The sequence below is a fragment of the Ahaetulla prasina genome, chromosome 4 (genome assembly GCF_028640845.1).
Source record: "Ahaetulla prasina isolate Xishuangbanna chromosome 4, ASM2864084v1, whole genome shotgun sequence".
NCBI lineage: Eukaryota > Metazoa > Chordata > Lepidosauria > Squamata > Colubridae > Ahaetulla > Ahaetulla prasina.
This window is the reverse complement of record NC_080542.1, coordinates 7,273,356-7,297,900: the sequence shown is the minus strand read 5'-3', so window position 1 is coordinate 7,297,900 and position 24,545 is coordinate 7,273,356. Positions and strand designations below refer to the sequence as shown.

The window sequence follows — 24,545 nt, the reverse complement described above, 5'->3', positions numbered from 1 at the left end:
TCAACCCCAGAGGAACAGTGCCCTGTCAACTATGGCAAATGGATGTAACTCAATATCCATCCTTTACCCCTTGGAAATATTCAGGTTTCATCATGGCAACCTTGCAAAGGGGTGAAACCGCAAAACAAGTTATTAATCATTGTATTCGGACTTTCGTAACGTTGGGATGTCCAAAAACTCTAAAAACTGACAATGGACCAGCCTATACGAGCTCTGCCTTTGCACAATTTTGCCATCGCTGGTCAATAATCCATAAATTCGGCATTCCTTTCAATAGCCAGGGCCAGGCCATTATAGAGAGAGCGAATTTGACTCTTAAACAGGCCTTGGACAGACACTTGGGGTCAAAAGGCATCAGCCCCCCGACACTCCCGGCGTTGCAAAATGTATTAAATGTTTGCTTGTATTCATTGAATTTTCTTAATCTAACTGGATCTCCTGCCTCCACTGCCGCCTCGAGACAGTTTTCCGCTCCTCCCCTCCCCTCTTCTCGTCCTCTGGTATATTATAGGCATCTTCCGGATCCAGCTTGGAAAGGTCCAGCTCAATTGATTACCTGGGGAAAAGGCTACGCTGCAGTTCAATTGCCTGATCGAGTCCTGTGGGTTCCGGCTCGCTGTGTCCGCCCCTGTCATCTCAATGATCCAAAAAAGAAAGATGAAGATCCTTCTGATCCTATCACTGATCTCTCTTGCCTCTTCTGTCTCTAATGCCTCTTCCTCTCTTCCTAAATGTACATGAAAATTTCCCTTCTCTCTGCTGCCCATTTTTCCCCTGGCGTATCTCGCTTCTTGCCCTCTTCCCACGTTTCTACCTCTGCAGCTCTCCGTTCGCGGCGCTCCTTATCCGGAGCACAGCAGAACCTGCATCGTCCCGCAAATTATACTTGGACTATTTTGGACTTCCAAGGAAGCGTCCTTCATTCCATCTCTAATCGAACTCTGTGGCCTTGGTTTCCTGCACTCTACTTTGACTTTGCTGAAATGCTGGTCGGCGCCCATGGATTTAAACATAAAACAAAATGTAATCCTTCCCCTCGGGATGTCTGGTCAATTGGTCCAGGCCTGTATATCTGCCCAGGACATCTTACTGATCTCTCCCACCTAGATGAATGTGGGACCATCTCTGATTGGTATTGTAAGTCCTGGCAATGTGTGTCAACCGGAAAGATTTGGTGGACTGCTCCCTATACTACTGACTATATCAAAGCTGTACTAGGCCCTGATAACAATTTGCCTTGGAATTCCTGCTCCAATTGGGCCTGCTGCGGCGTTCGCCTCAATCCTATGACTGTTACTTTTACATCTCATGGAAGGAGTCTTCCGATTACTGAATGGCTTAAAGGGAAAAGATGGGGGGGAAGGTCGAGAGATAATTCCGATTACAGACATCCAGGAAATATATTCATAATTCGTCTTACCATGTCCTTAGAAACATCCCCACCTGTGGGCCCAAACAAACAAGTCAATTCGCCCTTTTTACAGCCCTTGATTAAAAGCAACAATCCATTGGTGTCCTTGGTCTCCTCTAACAATGATAGTAGATGTTGGTTGTGTCTGTCTTCTCAACCCCCTTTTTATGAGGCCATAGGTTCCGCCCTACCTTTTACCAATAGCACCTCAGATACCGGTTGCAGGTGGTCTAACTCTTCTATAACGGTATCCTCAATTGAAGGTCAAGGTTGTTGCCTTGGGTATGTACCCTCTAACTTTTCTCACTATTGTATTAATGCCTCCTCGGATGCCTATACTTCCTGCACAATATACTTGTCCAAAGAAAGGCTAGGACTTGACACTGGAGGGTGGACTATAATACACACTACTCTATCAACTGCAGATCTTTCCAAACGTTTAAACGGTCAGTTTTTTATTCCTTCCAATGGCTCTATTTGGGCCTGCTCTACGGGTGCTACTGCATGTGTCAGTGGAGACATTTTACACACCAAACACGCTTTTTGCATTCAGGTTTATCTTCTCCCTAAAATGTCTGTTTTTTCCAATAATGAGTTCTTTTCTCGCATAGAAACACCCCAATACCTTCCACGAACCAAACGGGAGGTGGTTACTACTATGACTTTGGCCCTTCTCCTGGGCCTAGGAGCCACTGGTGCTGCAACTGGAATCGCAGGAATGGTTGTGGCTGACAAAAACATCCATGAGCTCAGTATTGAAATAGATGCTGATCTCAAACGCATTGAGCAATCTATGGTTGCCCTCCAAAATTCCCTGACCTCTCTCTCCGAAGTTGTGTTACAAAATAGAAGGGGTTTGGACTTGCTATTCTTAAAACAGGGCGGTCTGTGTGTAGCTTTGAAAGAAGAATGTTGTTTTTACACTGAAAGTTCTGGTGTTGTGCTTGACTCTATGGCAGAATTAAATACCCGATTGAAAGATAGAGAAAAAGAGCGTTCTCAATCCCACACGTGGTATCAGGGAATGTTTAATCTCTCTCCCTGGTTGACCACCCTCCTCTCTGCCCTAGTTGGTCCTCTGATTTTGTTGCTCCTTGCATGTACAATTGGCCCATGTGTCATGGGGAGAGTTCTAGCATTTTTGAAACAAAGACTAAACAGTATTGGAGATGATGTCCTCTTGCTAAGGAACACTGTTGAAAATGAATATAAACAACCTCTTTTAGAATTAGCCTCTGAGGCTGATGAAGACTCTGAATCGGGAACCATTCCTTTGGAAAAGCGTACTGACTCCCTGCGGGCTCTCCCGGAGGGGGGATCCACTGGGGATGTCATAGCTTTAGAAGAATATTACCCATCTTAAAAAATAAAAACAGAGGACATATGGATATATCATTGGTTCAGGTTTTCTTAGGCCTCACAGCCGGGAGAACTTGACTTGACTTTTTTCGGTGCTACATGATAGACATGATTAATAGTCTTTCCCTGAATTAGGTTTCTATTCCGCTGAACATTCCCTGAGTTAGATGCATAGTTATGCATAGTTTTGTTTTCCCTGAATTAGGCCCCTTTCCTGAGTTGGGTTTCTATTCAGGTAAAATGCATGATTTCCTGAAAAACATGTGGTATTTTGCTAATACGTATACTCTAAACGCTTGCTGATTGGTATAGCTAAGTTTCTATATGCTAATTCCCTCATTGCTGTAGTTACCCCTCCCTGCTAAAACTGCATAATAAAAGAGACTGTTGCGATCTAAGGGGGATCTCCTTTTACAACCCTTTCTTCGTGCTATCTCATTTTGAAGAACTCCTGGTGTGGTGTCTTTTATTTGGCTTCTTTCGTCCTTGCGAGGACCCACTAAATTGTCTCAGCGAGGGCTGAGACCCGTTCCTGCGGGAACCCAGGACAACATTAACAGGGAACCTAGGACAACAAATAAGTGTTGCAGACCAACAGCAACATTACTCAGATATCTGATCATTGTTAACCATTAACACCCAGCACACAGTCGTAAAGAAGACCTAATTATTCTTTCCATTTAAATAGGCCCTGTAAATAATCAGAACTAAAACAAAATACTTCATTAAAAGCAAAATGACTCATGAAACAGTGAAATATTTTATTTTCCATATCCATTCAGAAGAATATGACAAACTGTTAGATAGGCCAAGGATATACAATATCAATAAAATTGACAGAACCAATAAACCAGCCCCATTTTTATTCATAGAAGAGGTTTGCTCATTCAGTTTCAGAGCAGAAATATATCAATCCATAATTTAATAATCAAAAATGCTTTTTCTTTACAAGTTTCTCTTTGCTGTTCAGGTCAGGCCTCAGCAAAATAATGTAGCATTTGGGGAAGAAGATGCATCCCAATAACCCAGCACTAGAAGCTAAGATGGAGAAGATCTCCACAGCCACCATATACTTTCCTTTGGTGCTCAAATAGGTGGGAACAAAAGACAACCAAACACTACAAAACATCAGCATGCTAAAAGTGATGAACTTGGCTTCATTGAATGTGTCTGGCAGGTTCTTAGCCAGGAAAGCCACCATGAAGCTCACCAGAGACAGAAACCCCATGTAGCCCAAGACAAGATAAAACATCACAACAGACCCTTCGTTACATTCTGCTATGATCTCTCCAGTCATAGATTTCATGTTAAGTTCTGGAAAGGGGGGAGAAGTGATCATCCACACCAGACAAATGCCTGCTTGAAGGAATGAGCAGAAGAAGACAATTAAGAAGGACAATCTTTTCCCCAACCATTTTCTCATCCCGGACCCTGGTTTGGTGGCCATGAAAGCTGCAATGACCATGATGGTTTTGGCCAATACAGAAGAAATGGCGACAGAGAAGACAAGGCCAAAGACCGATTGCCGGAAGAGGCAAACCAGTTTGAGAGGTTTTCCAATGAAAAGAAAAGAGCAGAGGAAGCAAAGCAGAAGGGAGATGAGGAGAGTGTAGGTGAGTTCCTTGTTGTTCGCTTTAACAATAGGCGTGTCCTTATACTTGACAAATATTCCAAATATGAACACGGTAATGACTGAAAATAATATAGCAATCAGAGCTAAACTAATTCCTAGAGGTTCTTCATAAGCTAGGAAAGTTATGGTTTTGGGGATACATCGAATTTTGTCCTTACTTGGATATTGATCTTCTGGACATTCAGAACAGGCAATCATATCTGTAAATGAGAGAGAGAGAGAAAGACACAGAGAGAGAGAGAGACAGACAAAGAGTCACAGAGAGGGAGGGAGGGAGGGAGGGAGAGAATGAGGCATTAAATCTAATTGTCATGATTGCTGTAGCATCAAGTGAAATATCTAATTAACTTTGATTATATCAGTTTTCCTTTAACCTATCCACTTTAAGAAGTATAAACTTTAAATCTCAGAATTATGGCTGGGGAATTTTGGGAATTGAGGTCCACAGGTGTTAAAGTTGCTAAGCTTGAAAAACACTGGAATAGATCATAAAACAAGAACCAAAATTAACTTATTGAAGTGGGAATCTTCTTTTTTGGTTATAATTGTGATCAAACAGTACCATGCTTAAAATATGGCATAAACTTCCTGAAAACCCCATCCTTTCAAGCTTTCATTGTCCAGTTTTTAAGTATTGATGCATATGAGCAGTAGGGTCCATAAAAAAAAAAATCAACATGATGATCCCATTTTTAACTAGAATAGAATAGAATAACAGAGTTGGAAGGGACCTTGGAGGTCTTCTAGTACAACCCCCTGCTTAGTCAGGAAAGCCTACACAACTTCAGACAAATGGTTTTCCAATCTCTTCTTTAAAACTTCCAGTGTTGGAGCATTTACAATTTCTGGGGGCAAGTTGTTCCTCAGACCTCAGCAAAATAATGAAGTATTTGGGAGAAAAGATACATCCCAATAATCCAGCACTAGAAGCTAAGCTGGAGAAGATCTCCACAACCACCATATACTTTCCTTTGGTGCTCAAGGATGCCCAGGATGGGCCTTTTGCCGGACCTTCTCAGTGATGCGAACATTTACTGTGGCTGACCTACTTGCCCTGCGAGATGCCCCTCTCTCGCGGGTTTGGCCCTCCAGATTATTGAGGGCCCACCTTGAGGACGGGCTTTGGAGTCCCGAGAGGTGGCATGCGAAAAATAGGAGGCTTAGGGGTTTTTTAATTAGTTGTTTTAATAGACTTTTTAAGGGGAGTTTTAAAGGGGATTTTAAGGGTTGGGAGGGGAGGATTTGTGGTGGGGAGAGAACCCATCGGGGAGGGATCCAGCCCCTGTGCTTGTTCGCGACATTATTACATCTGGTCTGAAGGCAGGGGGGGAGGGTTCTGTTCCAGGACTAGAGGGTTGTTCAATCTGTACGGTGAGTGGGAGAGGCAGATATGGCGGAGGGGGGGCGTATCGAGTGTGGGGAGCACGTGCTCGATGTTTGACGGTGATCACGTGCTCCGGCCCCTCAGTCCCTACCCGTTCCTCAGGCGGCCATGATCCTCAGAGCCTGGATCTTTGGTTGATGTTATGTAATGCCCGGTCCGTGGCTAATAAAGCCCCCCTGATTTGCGATCTTATTCAGGGGGAGTCCACGGACCTTATGGGCATTACGGAGACCTGGTTGGGTCCGGAGGGGGGGGGGTTCCCCTCGTTGAGCTGTGCCCTCCAGGTTTCCGAGCATTTCACCAGCCGAGGGCCCAAGGTAGGGGTGGGGGAGGTGGCGGTTGTCATTAAGGAAGATCTAGAACCGAGGGAGGCCACTGTTCCTCAGATTGCCGGTTGTGAATCCCTCTATGTGAGGTGGGGCCATAGGAATCAGTTGGGCTTGTTGATCGCGTACCTGGCTCCTTGCTGCGTGATCACAGCCCTGCCCGACCTGTTGGAGGTACTTGCCTCTGTGGCGGTTGAGACCCCCAGACTCATAGTCATGGGGGATTTCAACTTGCCATCGGCTGGCTTGCTATCGACTGCAGCTCGGGAGTTCCAGGCTTCCATGACGGCCTTGGACCTGATTCGGGTAAATGATGGCCCCACGCACATGGGGGGAGTCACACTGGACATGATTTATATCTCTGGTCAGTGGTTAAATGATCTGGAATTAGATGATTTAGTAACAGAACCGATGTCATGGTCCGATCATTTTCTCCTTCGACTAGACTTCCGAACCGCCATCCACCATCGCAGGGAGACGGAAGCTATATGGTGGTTCCGTCCCAGGCACCTGATGGACCCTGAGAGGTTCCGGACGGAGCTTGGGCCATTTCCTGAGGATCTGGCCCACGGCACGACTGAGGAACTAGTTGCGGCCTGGGAGCGGGCCGCGGCTGGGGCCTTGGACCGTGTCGTGCCTTTGCGACCTCTGACCCGGCGCAGATTCGTTTGGCCCCTTGGTTCTCCGAGGGGCTGAGGGAGATGAAACGCCGGAGAAGACGTCTAGAGAGCACCTGGAGGTCCAGCCGTTCCGAAGCTGATCGGACACTAGTTAGGTCCTATTCTAGGACCTACCTAGTGGCAATGAGGGAGGCGAGGCACTCATATGCCTCCACCCTCATTGCGTCGGCAGATAACTGCCCGGCCACCCTGTTTTGGGTGACCCGCTCCCTCCTTCATCAGGAGGTGCGGGATGACCCGTTGCAGGGACGTGCTGAGGAGTTTAGTGGTTATCTAAACGATAAAATCGCTCAGCTCCGGGATGGTCTGGACCGAAATTGGGATGATCCAAGCGAGGGAGAGGAGACACGTCTTGTTGAGTCCATTTGGGATGAGTTTGACCCCGTGGCTCCCGAGGACGTGGACAGGTTGTTGGGGAGGCTTCACGCCACTACATGTTTACTGGACCCGTGTCCTTCCTGGTTGGTACTGGCCACTCAGGAGGTGACACGAGGCTGGCTCCAGGAGATTATCAACGCTTCTTTGTTGGAAGGGGTTTTCCCTGCCGCCTTGAAAGAGGCGGTGGTGAGACCCCTCCTCAAGAAGCCCTCCCTGGACCCAGCTATTTTGGGTAATTATCGTCCAGTCTCCAACCTTCGCTTTGTTGCGAAGGTTGTAGAGAGTGCTGTGGCGCGACAGCTACCCCAATACCTGGATGAAGCCATCTATCTAGACCCGTTCCAGTCCGGCTTCCGGTCCGGGTACAGCACGGAGACAGCTTTGGTCGCATTGGTGGATGATCTCTGGAGGGCCAGGGACAGGGGTTATTCCTCTGCCCTGGTCCTATTAGATCTCTCAGCGGCTTTTGATACCATCGACCATGGTATCCTGCTGCGCCGGTTGGGGGGATTGGGAGTGGGAGGCACCGTGTATCGGTGGTTCTCCTCCTATCTCTCTGACCGGTCGCAGACGGTGTTGACAGGGGGGCAGAGGTCGACCGCGAGGGACCTCACTTGTGGGGTGCCGCAGGGGTCGATTCTCTCGTCCCTTCTGTTCAACATCTATATGAAGCCGTTGGGGGAGATCATCAGTGGCTTTGGGGTGAGATATCAGCAGTACGCTGCTGACACCCAGCTGTACTTCTCCACCCCAGGCCACCCCAATGAAGCTGTTGAAGTGCTGTCCCGGTGTGTGGAAGCCGTACGGGTCTGGATGGGGAGAAACAGGTTCAAGCTTAATACCTCCAAGACGGAGTGGCTGTGGATACCGGCACCCCGATTCAATCAGCTGCAGCCGCGGCTGACTGTTGGAGGCGAGTTATTGGCCCCAAAGGATAGGGTGCGCAACTTAGGTGTCCTCCTGGATGAACGGCTGTCGTTTGAAGATCATTTGACGGCCGTCTCCAGGGGGGCCTTCCACCAGGTTCGCCTGGTTTGGCAGTTGCGCCCCTTCCTTGATTGGGATGCCTTGTGTGCGGTCACTCATGCGCTCGTTACCTCTCGCTTGGATTATTGTAATGCTCTCTACATGGGGCTCCCCTTGAAGTGCACTCGGAGGCTTCAGTTAGTCCAGAATGCAGCTGCGCGGGTGATAGAAGGAGCTCCGCGTAGCTCCCATATAACACCGCTCCTGCGCAGACTGCACTGGCTACCTGTGGCCTCTCGAGTGCACTTTAAGGTGTTGGTTACTACCTTTAAAGCGCTCCATGGCTTAGGGCCTGGGTACTTACGGGACCGCCTGCTGTTACCACATGCCTCCCACCGACCCGTACGCTCTCACAGAGAGGGACTTCTCAGGGTGCTGTCCGCCAAGCAATGTCGGCTGGCGGCCCCCAGGGGAAGGGCCTTCTCTGTGGGGGCTCCCACACTCTGGAACGAATTTCCCCCGGGTTTACGCCAAATTCCTGACCTTCGGACATTCCGTCGCGAACTGAAGACACATCTTTTTATTCGCGCGGGGCTGGCTTAAATTGATTTTAACAAATTTTAAATTCTTATTAACTAATTTTAAATGGGGTTTTTTAGCTTATTACATATTTTACTTCTCAGGCCAATTTTAAAATAAGTTTTTTAACTGCATTTTAAATTTGTATATTGTACCATCTGTTTTATTCTTGCCTGTACACCGCCCTGAGTCCTTCGGGAGAAGGGCGGTATAGAAATTGAATAAATAAATAAATAAATAAATAAATAAATAAATAAATAAATAAATAAATAAATAAATTGGAACAAAAGACAACCAAACACCGCAAAATACCAGCATGCTAAAAATGATGAACTTGGCTTCATTGAATATGTCTGGCAGATTCCGAACTAGGAAAGCCACCAAGTAATTCTCTATTTGGTTAATTTTGCAGTGAGAATATAATATTATCACAGTGCAGTGTATAATAAAGTTGAGTAAAATAGATTATAATTTACCTGACATGTTTGACATTTTCCCCTCAGAACATGGATCGCAATCATAGCAACAAAATTTCTCCCCTTCTTTCTTTTTCTTCTGATAGCCAGCAGGACAGGGGTCATTACAGACTGAATGGGGCAAGATCTATTGACAAACGAGGATGGAATCCAAGATTTAAGACTTAAATAATACAGGTCAAACATTCTCTAATCTACATACCTGCATAAACAGAGTAACAAGTAGGATCGTGAAATGAAGGGCCACACTTGGAAATTTCTCCCACACTTTCTAAATATTCCTACCTTTTCCCTCTCTGGATTAATGGAAGAAAGATAAATAATTTTTTAAAATACCTGAAGTTATATTTAATACCAAACTTAATACAAGCAGACAAATAAAAATTCACTCTGGGCATTAAGAGTTTAGAGCAGGGGTGAAATGCTCCCAGTTTGGACTGGATTGCCTGATCCAGTAGCAATGGTGGCAGGTGGTTTGGAGAACTGGTAGCAAAAATCCCTGCCCCCCACCCCCCCGCCCAGCTGAGCCATGCGATCATCAGAGGGATTTTTTTTTACTTCTAAAAGCATTTTTTCGTCAGCTGAAAAAATGCTTTTAAAAGTAAAAAAAAAGCCTCTGATGATCGCGCGGCTAAGCTGGGATCGTCAGAGGCTTTTAAAAGCATTTTTTCTACAACTTCCTCAGCCGAAGAGGTTATAGAAAAAAGGCTTTTAAAAGGCTCCTCTGATGATCCCAGCTGAGTTGCCTGATCGTCAGAAGCTTTTTTTTCTTTTAAAGGCAAAAAAAATTGCTTTTAAAAGAAAAGAAAAGCCTCTGACGATTAGGCAACTCAGCTGGGATCATCAAAGGAGCCTTTTAAAAGCATTTTTTTACAACCTCTTCGGCCAAAGAGGTTGTAGAAAAAATGCTTTTAAAAGTTTTAAAAAAAAGTTGGTCACACCCACCCAGTCACATTACTCCTCCCCACCAAGCCACGCCCACAGAACCGATAGTAACAAATTTTACATTTCACCACTGGATTAAAGTTTACAATAGTCTTCCTAGTCTTCGTAGTTGATGGTCTTTCTGTTCCTTAACCATCACATCAGGAATCAGTTACTCACCTTTTTACAATATTTTTACACAGCTAACTGAGCAGCTTCCCAAAATTCCCCACTTTCCCACATTTGTCAATTATAATTCCTCCAGAGTAAGAAAATCAGTCATATGCTGTGTACAGAATGTTTAATTTCAATTGATTAACAGATATGAAAGCAAGCTGTACAAACTCATCATGGATCTCCAAACCTTTCATCCAAAATAATAAAATCTCTCAAAATCCATACCCTCTTAAAATATTTGGGCCACGCAATTAAGTTTTCATGAATCACAAATTCATCTCCGTCAAATGCTTTGGGATCCATCTTTCCGATTTTCACTTTACGGTATGAATTGTTTGGAAACATGACCACATTTGTAATATCGAATCCAGAAAGCACTTCTCCATGGTGGTCGATGGACACAGTTTCTCCAAGAGAATTATTGAATGAAAGGCCTTGAAGGAACCAGTGAAGCTAAATAAAAACGAGAAGGAACGTATCATTTGAAACAATACAGTGGATTACATCAAACTTCCTGAAATTTATCTCTATGGAAGTGAAATTTGCATTACTTAAGTCCCACTGATTGCTTTCAGTCAATTTTTTTTATTTGCATTTATATCCCGCCCTTCTCCAAAGACTCAGGGCAGCTTACACTATGTTAGCAATAGTCTTCATCCATTTGTATATTATATACAAAGTCAACTTTTTATTGCCCCCAACAATCTGGGTCCTCATTTTACCTACCTTATAAAGGATGGAAGGCTGAGTCAACCTTGGGCCTGGTGGGACTTGAACCTGCAGTAATTGCAAGCAGCTGTGTTAATAACAGACTGTCTTAGCAGTCTGAGCCACCAGAGGCCCATCAGAGAACCATCATTAAGCCATGGCAGGTTGCACAAGACACAATTATGGGCTCCCACAAGAAAGACAGAAATGTTACACGACTGACATCCAATGAGGTAAATAGGATGGCATAGAGCCAGGGCGGGTGGGTGGGTGGCTGAGCCCACCCACGGTTTCTGCTACCGGTTCAGGTGAACCAATATGAACCGGCGGAATACCACCTCTGCCATCAACATATTTGCAGAAGTCAATAAGTCACTTTTCACAGGACTTTTATACACCACTACATCATCATTCATTTGAGAAAGTGCTAGAAACTCGGTATACATTTACATGGCACTAATTTGCTCCTGGCAATAAAGCTGTTTGATTCACAAGCTTTTACCTTCCAGGTGCCTTGATCTTGAAGTTCATCCTTTGTTCTCTTTGCTACTTTTTTGTATTTAGACCTAAGTAAGTTCATGTCATGAACACCATGCGCTACAGCAGAGACTGCATTGTAGATACTGTAACTGTGGCCGGTCATTTCAAATAAATGCCTGGGAAGGTTTCTTAGATCTTCCTTCCCAGTACATGCGCCGTCACTTTCCACTGGCTTACTGCTTCCCGAAAAGCCACAATCAAAGCCTTGTTCCCAGAAGTCTTTCAACAAACTGTCTCGTTGGGTCTGAAATGGTTTTATTTCCCCAAGGAATCCATCAAACCCTGGCAGTTCCTTGGAATGAATAGCAAAGGAAATCGCTCCGTCAAACATTTGCAAATCTGAGGGCCGGTGAAGACTCGTTAACGTTAAATCCATTTGAGCTGTCAGAATCCACATTTTTCCACAGGTTATCACTAGGAGTTTCATGAACATAAACAGAAGCATTGCTGTGGTGCTTTCCCCATAGAAGATGAATGTATTGACCACAGGGTGATTCAAGTAAATATTTATCATCTGTATTAAATCGCCGTGAAACATAAAAAAGAATGCCTGCTTCGGCAGCCTCTCCACAAAGGCAGAGCAGATCCGGTTCTCTGAAAGACGTGGTTCCAGGGCTTTGAAGAACTTGTCTCCACTGTCATCATCCAGAATAAAAAGGCCAATCCACATCCATCCGAAATGCTTCAGCAAGTAAACAATCCCCACAGTCTGAAGGGTTTCGTTGGGAGCCAGGCGGTAAAAGGGAGCAGCCATCTTTGTTCCTAGCTTCCCGGGAGCAAATGACCCATAGGACAGCTAAAATACAATGTGCATTTTGTTGGCTATGGTTGGAATGTCATGAATCACCTGAGAATCAGAGCTGATATTCAGCCGATTTGGACCGATTCAGGCGAACTGGTAGCTCCGATGATCAGCTGGCCCTACCCACCTGCCCCAGCCCTATCCTGTCCTTTATTTCCTGCTTTCTAGCTCATCTCAATCATGCAGCAGAGCTGATTTCCCCCCCCCTATTGTTCTACTTACCGTTGCTGACTTGGAAGGTAAGCAGCTGAGTTTCTAAATGCTCTGTTAAGGATAATCTGGGTTCACAACCAAGGTTGTGGACTATTGAGCAGAGTACCCTATGCATGAAAATGACTGAGACTGGGTGTATACAATAACAGTCACTTGCAGACAAACTGGGGTTTGATATTCCTTTACTTTTAGGGAAAAGGCAAAGTCATAGTCCAAAAACAATTCCAGGTCATACACATATAAATTCAGTCAGTCAGTCTTCTTACCAACATAGACTTGCACAACAAACAAGGTTTTCTTTCAGTTCGGCAAAGCACAGTTCAATACACAACAGTCAGTATCTTGAGGAATCGGTAACTAGCCATGATCAAACAATGATCATAAAGCTCAAATATACAGTTGTAGCATGTCATCAGGTTACAATGCTGTAGTGTCCCTGTAGATTCCCCACAAACCATAATTTAGTACTCCTTTTATACATTGGCTACAGAGCTCAACCAATCAGGATGCTTGCAATGATGTAACACAGCCTTAAAGCAATATCATGCCTTTTTATAAACATACATAGTTAGTTTATATATTGCCTAGCCAACTAGTTAGGAAAATAACAATTTCCTGACATGCTCCATTTACAATACTGCGTGCAAGCACTTTAGGCAAAGCATGCGCTCACCGAACTGGTTGTTAAACCAGCAGCATCCCACCCCTGCTGAGAATGATATATCTTCTTAAAGAACATGCAGATACATATGTTTCCCCAAGCTCTTTCTTCGCATGGGCTTCCATTTACAATTGTAAAGAAAGCTCTGGTCATTATGATCACTATTCACCAAATGGTAATAAATGGAACACTGCCTTATTGCTTTGCAAAGGCCCATCCTGCCTTTTCTTCATGCACCTGGTAGATTTGACTGGATGGGAATGATGGACATGAACATAAGCTTCTATAGCTGAGGATGAACTTACTCTTATATTAGCAGCTCTCAGGTTCTGCTCCCTTTCTTGGACACCATTTTTGACAAACTATTTTCATAATTTCAAGTGGCTTAACTGCAACTCCCAAAATTTCAACAGGCCTTTTAAGATCCGTGATTAAGTGGTTAAAATGCAATTGTCAACCCTGGAGCCATCTCTGAATGTCTTAAGGTTTGCCACAGCGAGACTGGATGGAGCTGTGGGAAAGGGAGGGGGGAGTAGAGATAGCTGGGGAGAATACGTAGCCAAAATAAGATTCATTTTTCTGGGAACCAAGGACACTCTCACCAGCACCTAGAGGGGAATGGATGGGAGACATCCGGGATGGGGACAGTGTCCTGATTGGGGCATGTGATGGTTGTGTGTCATGGGGGGAAGAACTTTGGATTTTGAACTGGGTGGGGAAAACCTGGGGAGCTTCAGAGTCAGTTTTCCACCAGCAATGCCAATATGACATGCCTAATAAATCTATAGGGGATGAGGTGGCTCAGTGGCTAAGACACTCAAGCTTGTCGATTGAAAGGTCGGCAGTTCAGCGGTTCGAATCCCTAGTGCCACATAACAGGGTGAGCTCCCTATACTTGTCCCAGTTTCTGCCAACCTAGCAGTTTGAAAGCACGTAAAAAATGCAAGTAGAAAAATAGGGACCATCTTTGGTGGGAAGGTAATAGCATTCCGTGTGCCTTTGGTGTTTAGTCATGCTGGCCACATGACCACGGAGATGTCTTCAGACAGCTTTGGCCCTCTGGCTTTGAAATGGTGATAAGCACCGTCCTCTAGAGTCAGGAATGACTAGCATGTATGTGTGAGGGGAACCTTTACCTTTAATAAATCTACACTTTGAGGAACCCTGCCTTGGAGTTTTGATTTCATCTGGGCTGTTACTTGGAACCCTGACAGCAACACTGCAGGCTAATTCTGCTGACTGCTGACTGCCAGCAATTCGACAGTTCAATTCTGGCTGGCTCAAGGTTGACTCAGCCTTCCTTCCTTCCGAGGTCAGTAAAATGAGGACCCAGATTGTTGGGGGTGATAGGCTGATTGTGTAAACTGCTTAGAGAGAGCTATAAAGCACTATGAAGTGGTATATAAATCTAAGTACTATTGCTATTGATTGAAGCTGAATGTAACCCCTACTTGGAATAGAATTTCTGCTTTCCTTTCAATTTTGCCATATGGATGAGTTTTCATATATGTTGTTAATTATATCTTACCTGTGGTATTTTATAAAGATTTATGATATCTGACATGAAGAATGAGATATCAGCACCAAATCCACCAATAATAGCCACAACCAGATTCTCCTTGATATCACATCTGTAGTTGACAACCAACTGATCGGATCGGAAGAGCAGCTCCAAAGTGGAACGGTACGTCAGCCGGGCATCAAAATAGTTGTCACAGATGAAAAATCCCAGGGTAACATTAGATAAGAGACTTGGGTTTGAGTTGATCTGTTTCACGGCGAATGCCAAACTCAGGGAATGCTGATAAAACTTTAAAGCAGCGCTGAAAAGATATTTGAGGGGTATCAGAAATGCGAAAGAATCGAAGCGAGAAGAACATATTCAGCGAAGCACCAATTATAGCCCCAAAGAAACTTGGACATTGTGATAAAACATTAGATATAAATACCTAGGAGGAACATATTGTGCATCACGAAACAGAGGTCTACAATGGGACCAGTTTGCAGGAAAGATGCTGTGCAATTTAATTGCGAAGCTAGAAAGCCAGAAGATTCTTATTATTATGGTTGGTTGAACAACAGTAGTCAGGTATAGATTCAGATTAACAGAGTTGGACCTTGTAGGATATCTAGTCCAACCCTCCACCCAAGCAGAAGACCCTCCACCGTTTCTGACTAACGACAGTCCAATCTCTTCTTGAAAGCCTCCAGTGATGAAGCTCCCACAACTTCTGAAGGTAACTTCTGTTCCATCGGTTGATTGTTTTCACTGTCAGAGAATTTCTCTTGACTTCCAGGTTGAATCTCTCCTTGTTCAGTTTCCATCCATTATTCCTTTTCTGGCCTTCAGGTGCTTTGGAAAATAGCTTGACCCCTTCCTCTCTGTGGCAGCCCCTCAAACATTGGACTGGATGACCTACAAGGTCTCTTCCAACTCTGTTAATCTGTAAAAATTGGTAGCTTGTTATTATTTCTGGTGGTTGGTTGCACATCATTCAGATACGTAGACTGTATTTAGCATCTTTTGTCTACTTATCGAGGCCTTCCCAAGGACCTGAAATAGGCTTAAGTTGATGTCTGATGTTGTTAAAGATATTGTTGTAGGATATAAGCTGTTCCGAGTAAGGTTTCCTTTTGCAATTGGCTGATGGTGATTTTGTCAGTGTCCATGGTATTCAAGTGGTGCCCCATTTGTTTGGGGATTGGGCACCGAAGGCAGTTATTATTATTGGTACTACCTTTGCTTTCTTTTGCCACAGATCTTCTATGTCTATTCTCAGATCTTACTTTTTGTGCTTTTCTCCAATTCTTTCTCTTCTATTCTGTTGTTGCCAGGTACTGACGTGCTCAGGCTTTTGTGAGCCCATCAATTCTTTCTTGCAGGCAAATGATAACTTCTTGCAGATCTTCCAGTTATTACTGCAAGATCCAGTTGCAGCCTAAATGAATTTTTTTGAGTTCATTCTTACAGTGGTTTTTTACTTATTCCTTCCAAATCTTATTTCCACTTCTTCCGAAATAATACTTATTGTGCTGGTTTGCCTTTCTTGCAATCCTTATATGTAACTGCATAGATCTCACCACTACATACACTTTTGGTGAACATCTGTGACAAGTTAAACAAACCCACTCATGCTCAGAGCTTTGTCTACTGAAGGAGAAGCCTTCAGATCCCAGCTATCCCAATGGGGATTTAGAATATTTTTTATTCCATGATTTGATGCTAAAATAGATTTTTATCAAGAAATCTGAGAACTGTAGACTGCACTAAGAAGTCAAAGCTTATCTAACAAAATGAAATTCAACAGTGAAAAAAGTAAGGTTCTACATTTAGGCAAAAAAAACCCCAAAATGCACAGGTACAGTATATGTGATACCTTGCTCAATAGTAGTAACTGTGAGAGGGATCTTGGAGTCCTAGTGGACAACCATTTAGATATGAGCCAGCAGTGTGCAGCAGCTGCCGAAAAAGCCAACACAGTTCTGGGCTGCATAAACAGAGGGATAGAATCAAGATCATGTGATTTATTTAACATCACAGACAATACTTCTATCATTCAAAATGACCTTGATCATCTAACCGCTTGGTCTAAAAATTGGCAGCTCCAAATTTCAACCAGCCAATGCTCAGTCTTACATATAGGAAAAAAGAACCCAAAAACTAAGTACATACTAGATGGACATTACCTTACAGACGACCCCCATCCCATTAAAGACCTTGGAGTTTTCATGTCAAATGATCTAAGTGCCAAAGCCCACTGCAACTACATAGCAAAAAAAGCTCTAAGAGTTGTAAACCTAATTTTGCGTAGCTTCTTTTCCAAAAACACCACACTACTAACCAGAGCATATAAAACATTTGCTAGACCAATTCTAGAATACAGCTTTCCTGTTTGGAACCCTCACCACATCTCTGACATCAATACAATTGAACATGTCCAGAAATATTTTACAAGAAGAGTTCTCCATTTCTCTGAAAACAACAAAATACCTTATCCCACCAGACTCGAAATCCTAGGCTTAGAAAACTTGGAACTCTGTCGCCTTCGACAAGACCTAAGCTTAACTCACAGAATCATCTATTGTAATGTCCTTCCTGTTAAAGACTACTTCAGCTTTAATTGCAATAATACTAGAGCAACTAATAGATTTAAATTTAAATTTAAACTTAATGTCAACCACTTTAATCTAGTTGGACTAGAAGACCTCCAAGTCCCTTCCAACTCTGTTGTTGTTGTTGTTGTTGTTGTTGTTGTTGTTGTTGTTGTTGTTATTATTATTATTATTATTATTATTATTATTATTATTATGGAATAAAAGGGTTTAATATAAATGGGAATGGAAAGGGGGGAAAGAGGGAAAGTTTAATTAATAAAATAACTAAATATAATAATAACTAAAATTTAGGGTGATGGGTAAAATTAGATTTACAAAGAGAAATAAAAAAAGGAAAATAAAAAATGAGAGAAAATATATCAATGAAAGTGTGTAAGATGCATTAGAGAAGAACTATATTTTGTATGAACATGTAACCTGGCTTATATTCTGTTCAGAAAAAAATGCATCGTATGGTTTTTTTTGTGTGTTAAAAAATAAAAATAAAAACTTTACTCTAAATTTTTTTTTGCAATATTCTCTGCATAATTTTTATAGGAAGGTGATTGAGACTTTTCTTTTCAATCTCCAGTGACATGAAGGGGGAAAAAAAGAATTACTTACAGAGGTGGCATAAATGATTTCTGCGAGGGATGCTCATCAAAAGAATGCTCCTCAAGTACATAGATAATCTGAGCTGTGATCCCACCAATGAGGAGGTTTCCTGGTTGATACCACTCATGAAAGATAGGAGAGGGGTCAATTCTAGGGCAAGGTGTGGCATCCATCTGGCCCTCCAAGTCAACCAGTAACCATAGTGTGATCGCTACCCTCAGCATTTTCTTTAGAATAGGACTTTTGTACCTATTCGGTCTCATTTGAGACAATGATGAATCCGCATACAGATGGGAGGTCGAACAATTAGCCTCGTGGTGCGACCGGAACAATCTGGAACTGAACACACTCGAAACCGCAGAAATGGTGGTGGACTTTAGGAGAAACCCTTCCATACTTCCACCTCTCACAATAGTAGACAACACAGAATCAACAGTAGATACCTTCAAATTTCTAGGTTCTACCATATCGCAAGATCTAAAATGGGCAGCTAACATCAAAAACATCATCAAAAATGCTCAACAAAGAATGTTCTTTCTGCACCAACTCAGAAAGCTCAAACTGCCCAAGAAACTGCTGATACAATTCTACAGAGGAATTATTGAGTCTGTCATCTGCACCTCTATAACTGTCTGTTCTGCAACCCAACAAGACAGACACGGACTTCAGAGGATAATTAGAACTGCAAAAAAACAATGACTACCAACTTGCCTTCCATTGAGGACATGTATACTGCACGAGTCAAAAAGAGGGCTGTGAAAATATTTACAGACCTCTCACATCCTGGACATAAACTGTTTCAACTCCTACCCTCAAAACGATGCTACAGAGCACTGCACACCAGAACAACTAGACACAAGGACAGTTTTTTCCCGGAAGCCATCACTCTGCTAAACAAATAATTCCCTCAACTGTCAAACTATTTACTAAATCTGCACTATTATTAATCTTCTCATCGTTCCCATCGCCAATCTCTTTCCACTTATGACTGTATGACTGTAACTTTGTTGCTTGTATCCTTACGATTTATATTGCTATTGATTGTTTCCTGATTGCTTATTTGTACCCTATGACTATCATTAAGTGTTGTACCTTAGAATTGTTGATGATCTTTCCTTTTATGAACACTGAAAGCATATGCACCAAGACAAATTCCTTTTGTGTCCAATCACAATTGGCCAATGAAAAATTCTATTCTATTCTATTCTATTCTATTCTATTCTATTCTATTCTATTCTATTCTATTCTATTCATAATCACACTGGATATGACTAGGCTATTTTCTGTCAGCTATGAAATCTGGGAACACGAAGACTAAATCAAGCAACTGGTTGATGGAGCAGACATGATTCTGTCAGTTCTCTCATCCAACGCAAAGACATCAACGACGTCAGCAAAGAATAGACAAGCACACGCCACACATCACCAGAGTGATAAGATCCTGCCTGTTTCTTTTCCCCTTAACTATCAACAAAAATGATAGATTTTATAACCTCTTCTTCTAGATGGACTGATGAATTCCAGTGTTTCCTGGATAGCTGTCGCAGCGGTGTCATAAAGCATCAATGATAATCGTTTGGGTTAATTGCCAATAAACAGTTACCTCCGTGAAAGGAACCCCCTGGGTTTGGAAAGGTATCATTTCACTTCCATACAATAACTTTGGAAGCAACCATCTTCTTAGCTTTTTAAGGAGATATCTGATAAGATAAGAGGGCCGTGAAAATATTTACAGACCCCTCACATCCTGGACATAAACTGTTTCAACTACTAGCCTCAAAACAACGCTATAGAGCACTGCACACCAGAACAACTAGACACAAGAACAGTTTTTTCCCGAAGGCCATCACTCTGCTAAACAAATAATTCCATCAACACTGTCAAACTATTTACTAAATCTGCACTACTATTAATCTTCTCACAGTTCCCATCACCAATCTCTTTCCATTTATGACTGTATGACTGTAACTTGTTGCTGGCAATCCTTATGATTTATATTGATATATTGACCATCAATTGTGTTGTAAATGTTGTACCTTGATGAACGTATCTTTTCTTTTATGTACACTGAGAGCATATGCACCAAGACAAATTCCTTGTTTGTCCAATCACACTTGGCCAATAAAAATTCTATTCTATTCTATTCTATAAAATAATGATGTGTGATTATTCCTACAAACTTAATCATTACTCAAGGGGTACTTCCAAACCCAGATACTTATGGCTGACATCTCTACCTTCTCCAAATATATCTCTGTAAGTAACCATTGAGCATAATAAGGATCAAAGTTTAACAGATTTACAGAGTTGGAAGGGACCTTGTAGGTCATCTAGTCCAACCCCCCACCCCTGACCAAGCAGGAGACCTTACACCATTTCTGATAAATGGCAGTCCAATCTCTTTTTGAAAGTTTCAAGTGATGAAGCTCCCACAATTTCTGTCCACTGGTTGGTTTTTCTCCCTGTCAGAAAATGTCTTCTGATTTCCAGGTTAAATTTCTCCTTGTTCAGTTTCCATCCATTATTTCTTCTCTGGCGTTCAGGTGCTTTAGACAATAGCTTGACCCCCTCCTCTCTGGGGCAGCCCCTCAAATATTGGAAGACTGCTATCATGTCTCCCCTGGTCCTTCTCTTCACTAGACTACCCATGCCCAGTTCCTGTAAGTGTTCTTCATATGTTTTAGTCTCCAGTCTCCTCATCATCCTGGTTGCTCTCCTCTGCACTTTTTCTAGAGTCTCAACATCTTTTTTATAGTGTGATGACCAAAACTGGATGCAGTACTCTAGGTGTGGCCTTACTAAGGCTTTATAGAGTGGTATTAGTACCTCACTTGATCTTGATTGTATCCCTCTTAATGCAATTTAGGATTGTGTTGGTCTTTTTGGCTGCTGCTGCACTGAAGATACACTAGGAACTTTTTATTCTTTTGTAATATTGATATTAACCACATAATATGTCCATAGGTGGTACAATACGTATCCTGATTTACATTTGGCATATTATTTTTTCTTGAAGACCTATCCCAGCTTTCCTCCAAGGAACTTTCCTGCTGATCTCCCTTCATTTGAAGTCTATTATGTCACTGTTGTGACCCAGACCCAAGTAGGTAGCAACAAACTCAGTCTGTGATAAAATAAACTTTATTCGAACAGCTGGGAATTACTTCATTCCCAGCATCATTCAACTTAGAGTAAAACAAATGCCTCCCAAATACAAATTCATCAGTTATCTCACAAACCTGAGTCCAATTCAGCAAACTGCCAAAGGCCCTTCCTGTTAAATGTCCAGAATTCACCAAAACATGAAGCAGAGGATGCAGCTACAACATTGTTTTCCAGCAAGCTGAAACACCTGTGCTGGTCTCTTATTAAACCTTATGGGAGGGGCCAAACATCTCTTAGCCCTACTCCCGAATTGTCCTCTCTGCTTGAGCTGCTCTTGCCTTTTGGCAGCTCTTCTCATGCAAGCATTAGGAATAGGCTCCTCCTGTTCCTCTGCCTCACTACTATCAGGCTCTGGAGGCTCTGGAGTCCGCACCTCACTTCCCGATGGCCCTGGCCTCACCTCAGCCTCATCATTGTCCGACGCCATTGCCAGCACTGTAGGCTGCCGACGGACCACAACAGTTACTCAGTTTCAAGATGGATTCTTGGTTTTAGTTAAAGTTAGGAAACATATATAATTCTATGGCTTCAGCATGCCCTAGAAAAATACAGAGCATTCATCCACCCAATTCCTCTATTCCACAATTACTTAGTGATCTTTGAACATTCCTTAAAGATCAATTGTATTTTCTCACATAGCCTCTTCTAAATACTTCTTAGTGAGCCTTCTTTTTAAGGAGTCAGTTTCATTGGTGGTATTCAGCCGGTTTGGACCGGTTCACCTGAACCGGCAGTAGAAATCACTGGTGGGCCCGTCCACCCGCCCCGGCTCTATGCCATCCTATTTTAGGCACGTTTTTTAAGCCAGGCGCATGCACGGATGGCGCATGCACCAGCAAAGCTCATGTGTAGAACGGCGTGGACAGGGAGTGCTCACGTTTGCGAACCAGTAGGGAAAGTAAGTGAATACCATCCCTGGTTAGTTTGATATAGTGGTTAAAGAACCAGGCTAGAAAGCCAGAGATATTGTGAGTTCTAGTCCCTCCTTAGCCATGAAATCCAGCTTGGTGACCTTGGATCTGTCCTTCCCTCTTAGTCCAAATTTAATATAATATATAATATAACAACAGAGTGGGAAGGGACCTTGGAGGCCTTCTTGTCCAACCCCCTGCCCAGCCAGGAAACCCTACACCATCTCAGACAGCTGGTTATCCAACATTTTCTTAAAAATTTCCAGTGTTGGAGCATTCACAACTTCTGCAGGCAAGTTGCTCCACTTATTAATTATTCTAACTGTCAGGAAATTTCTCCTTAGTTCTAAGTTGCTTCTTTCCTTGATCAGCTTCCACCCATTGCTTCTTGTTCTACCCTCAGGTGAACAGCCTGACTCCCTCTTTTTTGTGGCAACCCCTGAGATATTGGAACACTGCTATCATGTCTCCCCTAGTCCTTCTTTTTATTAAACTAGAAATACCCAGTTCCTGCAACCGTTCTTCATATGTTTTAGCCTCCAGTCCCCTAATCATCTTTGTTGCTCTTCTCTGCACTCTTTCTAGAGTCTCAGCATCCTTTTTACATCGCGGAGACCAAAACTGAATGCAGTATTCCAAGCGTGGCCTTACCAAGGCATTATAAAGTGGCACTAACACTTCATGTGATCTTGATTCTATCCCTCTGTTTATACAGCCCAGAACTGTGTTAGCTTTTTTAGCAGCTGCTGCACACAGCTGGCTCATATCTAAATGGTTGTCCACTAGGACTCCAAGATCCCTCTCACAGTTACTACTATTGAGCAAGGTATCACATATACGGTACCTGTGCATTTTGGGTTTTTTTTGGCCTAAATGTAGAACCTTACTTTTTTCACTTTTGAATTTCATTTTGTTAGATAGTGCCCAATGTTCAAGTCTGTCAAGATCTTTCTGTAACTTGAGCCTATCTTCTGGAGTGTTGGCTATTCCTGCCAGCTTGGTGTCATCTGCAAATTTGATGAGTTCCCCATCTATCCCCTCGTCCAAGTCATTGATGAAGATGTTGAAGAGTACTGGGCCTAAGACAGTATTGTTGTGGGGAAAAAATAAGATGTGAAAGAATAGAATAGAATAGAATAGAATAGAATAGAATAGAATAGAATAGAATAGAATAGAATAGAATAGAATAGAATAGAATTTTTTATTGGCCAAGTGTGATTGGACACACAAGGAACTTGTCTTGGTGCATATACTCTCAGTGTACATAAAAGAAAATATATGTTTATCAAGGTACAACATTTACAACACAATTGATGGTCAGTATATCAATATAAATCATAAGGATTACCAGCAACAAGTTACAGTCATACAGTCATAAGTGGAAAGAGATTGGTGATGGGAATTATGAGAAAATTAATAGTAGTGCAGATTCAGTAAGTAGTTTGACAATGTTGATGGAATTATTTGTTTAGCAGAGTGATGGCCTTTGGGAAAAAACTGTTCTTGTGTCTACTTGTTCTGGTGTGCAGTGCTCTATAGCGTTGTTTTGAGGGTAGGAGTTGAAACAGTTTATGTCCAGGATGTGAGAGGTCTGTAAATATTTTCACGGCCCTCTTCTTGATTCGTGCAGTATACAGGTCCTCAATGGAAGGCAGGTTGGTAGCAATTATTTTTTCTGCAGTTCTAATTATCCTCTGAAGTCTGTGTTTTTCTTGTTGGGTTGCAGAACTGAACCAGACAGTTATAGAGGTGTAAATGACAGACTCAATAATTCCTCTGTAGAACTGGATCAGCAGCAAACTCCTTGGGCAGTTTGAGCTTACTGAGTTGGCGCAGAAAGAACCTTCTTTGTTGTCCTTTTTTAATGATATTTTTGATGTTAGCTGTCCATTTGAGATCTTGCGATATGATAGAACCCAGAAATTTGTAGGTTTCTACTGTCAATACTGTGTTGTCTAGTATTGTGAGAGGTGGAAGTATGGAAGGGTTTCTCCTAAAGTCTACCACCATTTCTACGGTTTTGAGTGTGTTCAGTTCCAGATTGTTTTGGTTGCACCACAAGGCTAGTCGTTCGACCTCTCGTCTATATGCGGATTCGTCATTGTCTCGAATGAGACCAATCACTGTTGTGTCATCTGTGAACTTCAGTAGCTTAACAGATGGATCATTGAAGATGCAGTCATTGGTATACAGAGAGAAGAGAAGTGGGGAGAGCACACAGCCTTGGGGGGGCCCTGTGCTAATTGTACAGGTATTTGATGTGATATTGCTTAGCTTCATCTGCTGCTTCCTGTTTGTCAGGAAGCTTGTGATCCACTTACAAGTCTGTTCCAATACCTGTAGCTGGTTTAGCTTAGTTAGAAGAATGTCTGGAATGATGGTATTGAATGCTGAACTAAAGTCTACAAAAAGGACCCTTACATAGGTCTTTGGAGACTCAAGGTGTTGTAGGATGTGGTGCAGAGCCATATTAACAGCATCATCTGTTGATCTATTTGCTCGGTATGCAAATTGCAAGGGGTCTAACAGCGGATCCGTGATG

The 24,545-nt window shown here is 42.8% G+C and overlaps 1 protein-coding gene across 1 annotated transcript; it reads right to left on the bottom strand.

Annotated features, from left to right (window-relative positions):
• Nucleotides 1-3,698: 3,698 nt before the first annotated feature.
• LOC131196969 (vomeronasal type-2 receptor 26-like) lies at nt 3,699-21,519 on the bottom strand. Its single transcript, XM_058180497.1, has 4 exons — nt 21,493-21,519; nt 14,746-14,985; nt 9,193-9,319; nt 3,699-4,603 (listed from the first exon to the last, which is right to left on the bottom strand). The coding sequence occupies exons 1-4, from the start codon at nt 21,517-21,519 to the stop codon at nt 3,699-3,701; spliced, it is 1,299 nt and encodes a 432-aa protein (XP_058036480.1).
• Between the last annotated feature and the right edge of the window lie 3,026 nt (nt 21,520-24,545).

Excerpts from the sequence above, each read along its gene's own strand:
- LOC131196969 (XM_058180497.1), bottom strand. The coding sequence starts at position 21,519 with ATGGCGTCGGACAATGATGAGGCTGAG. Across the intron at positions 14,986-21,492 it reads CGGACAATGATGAGGCTGAG|ATCAACTCAAACCCAAGTCT; the intron begins GTGAGGCCAGGG and ends GCCGTGAAACAG. Across the intron at positions 4,604-9,192 it reads GAAAATGTCAAACATGTCAG|ATATGATTGCCTGTTCTGAA; the intron begins GTAAATTATAAT and ends TCTCATTTACAG.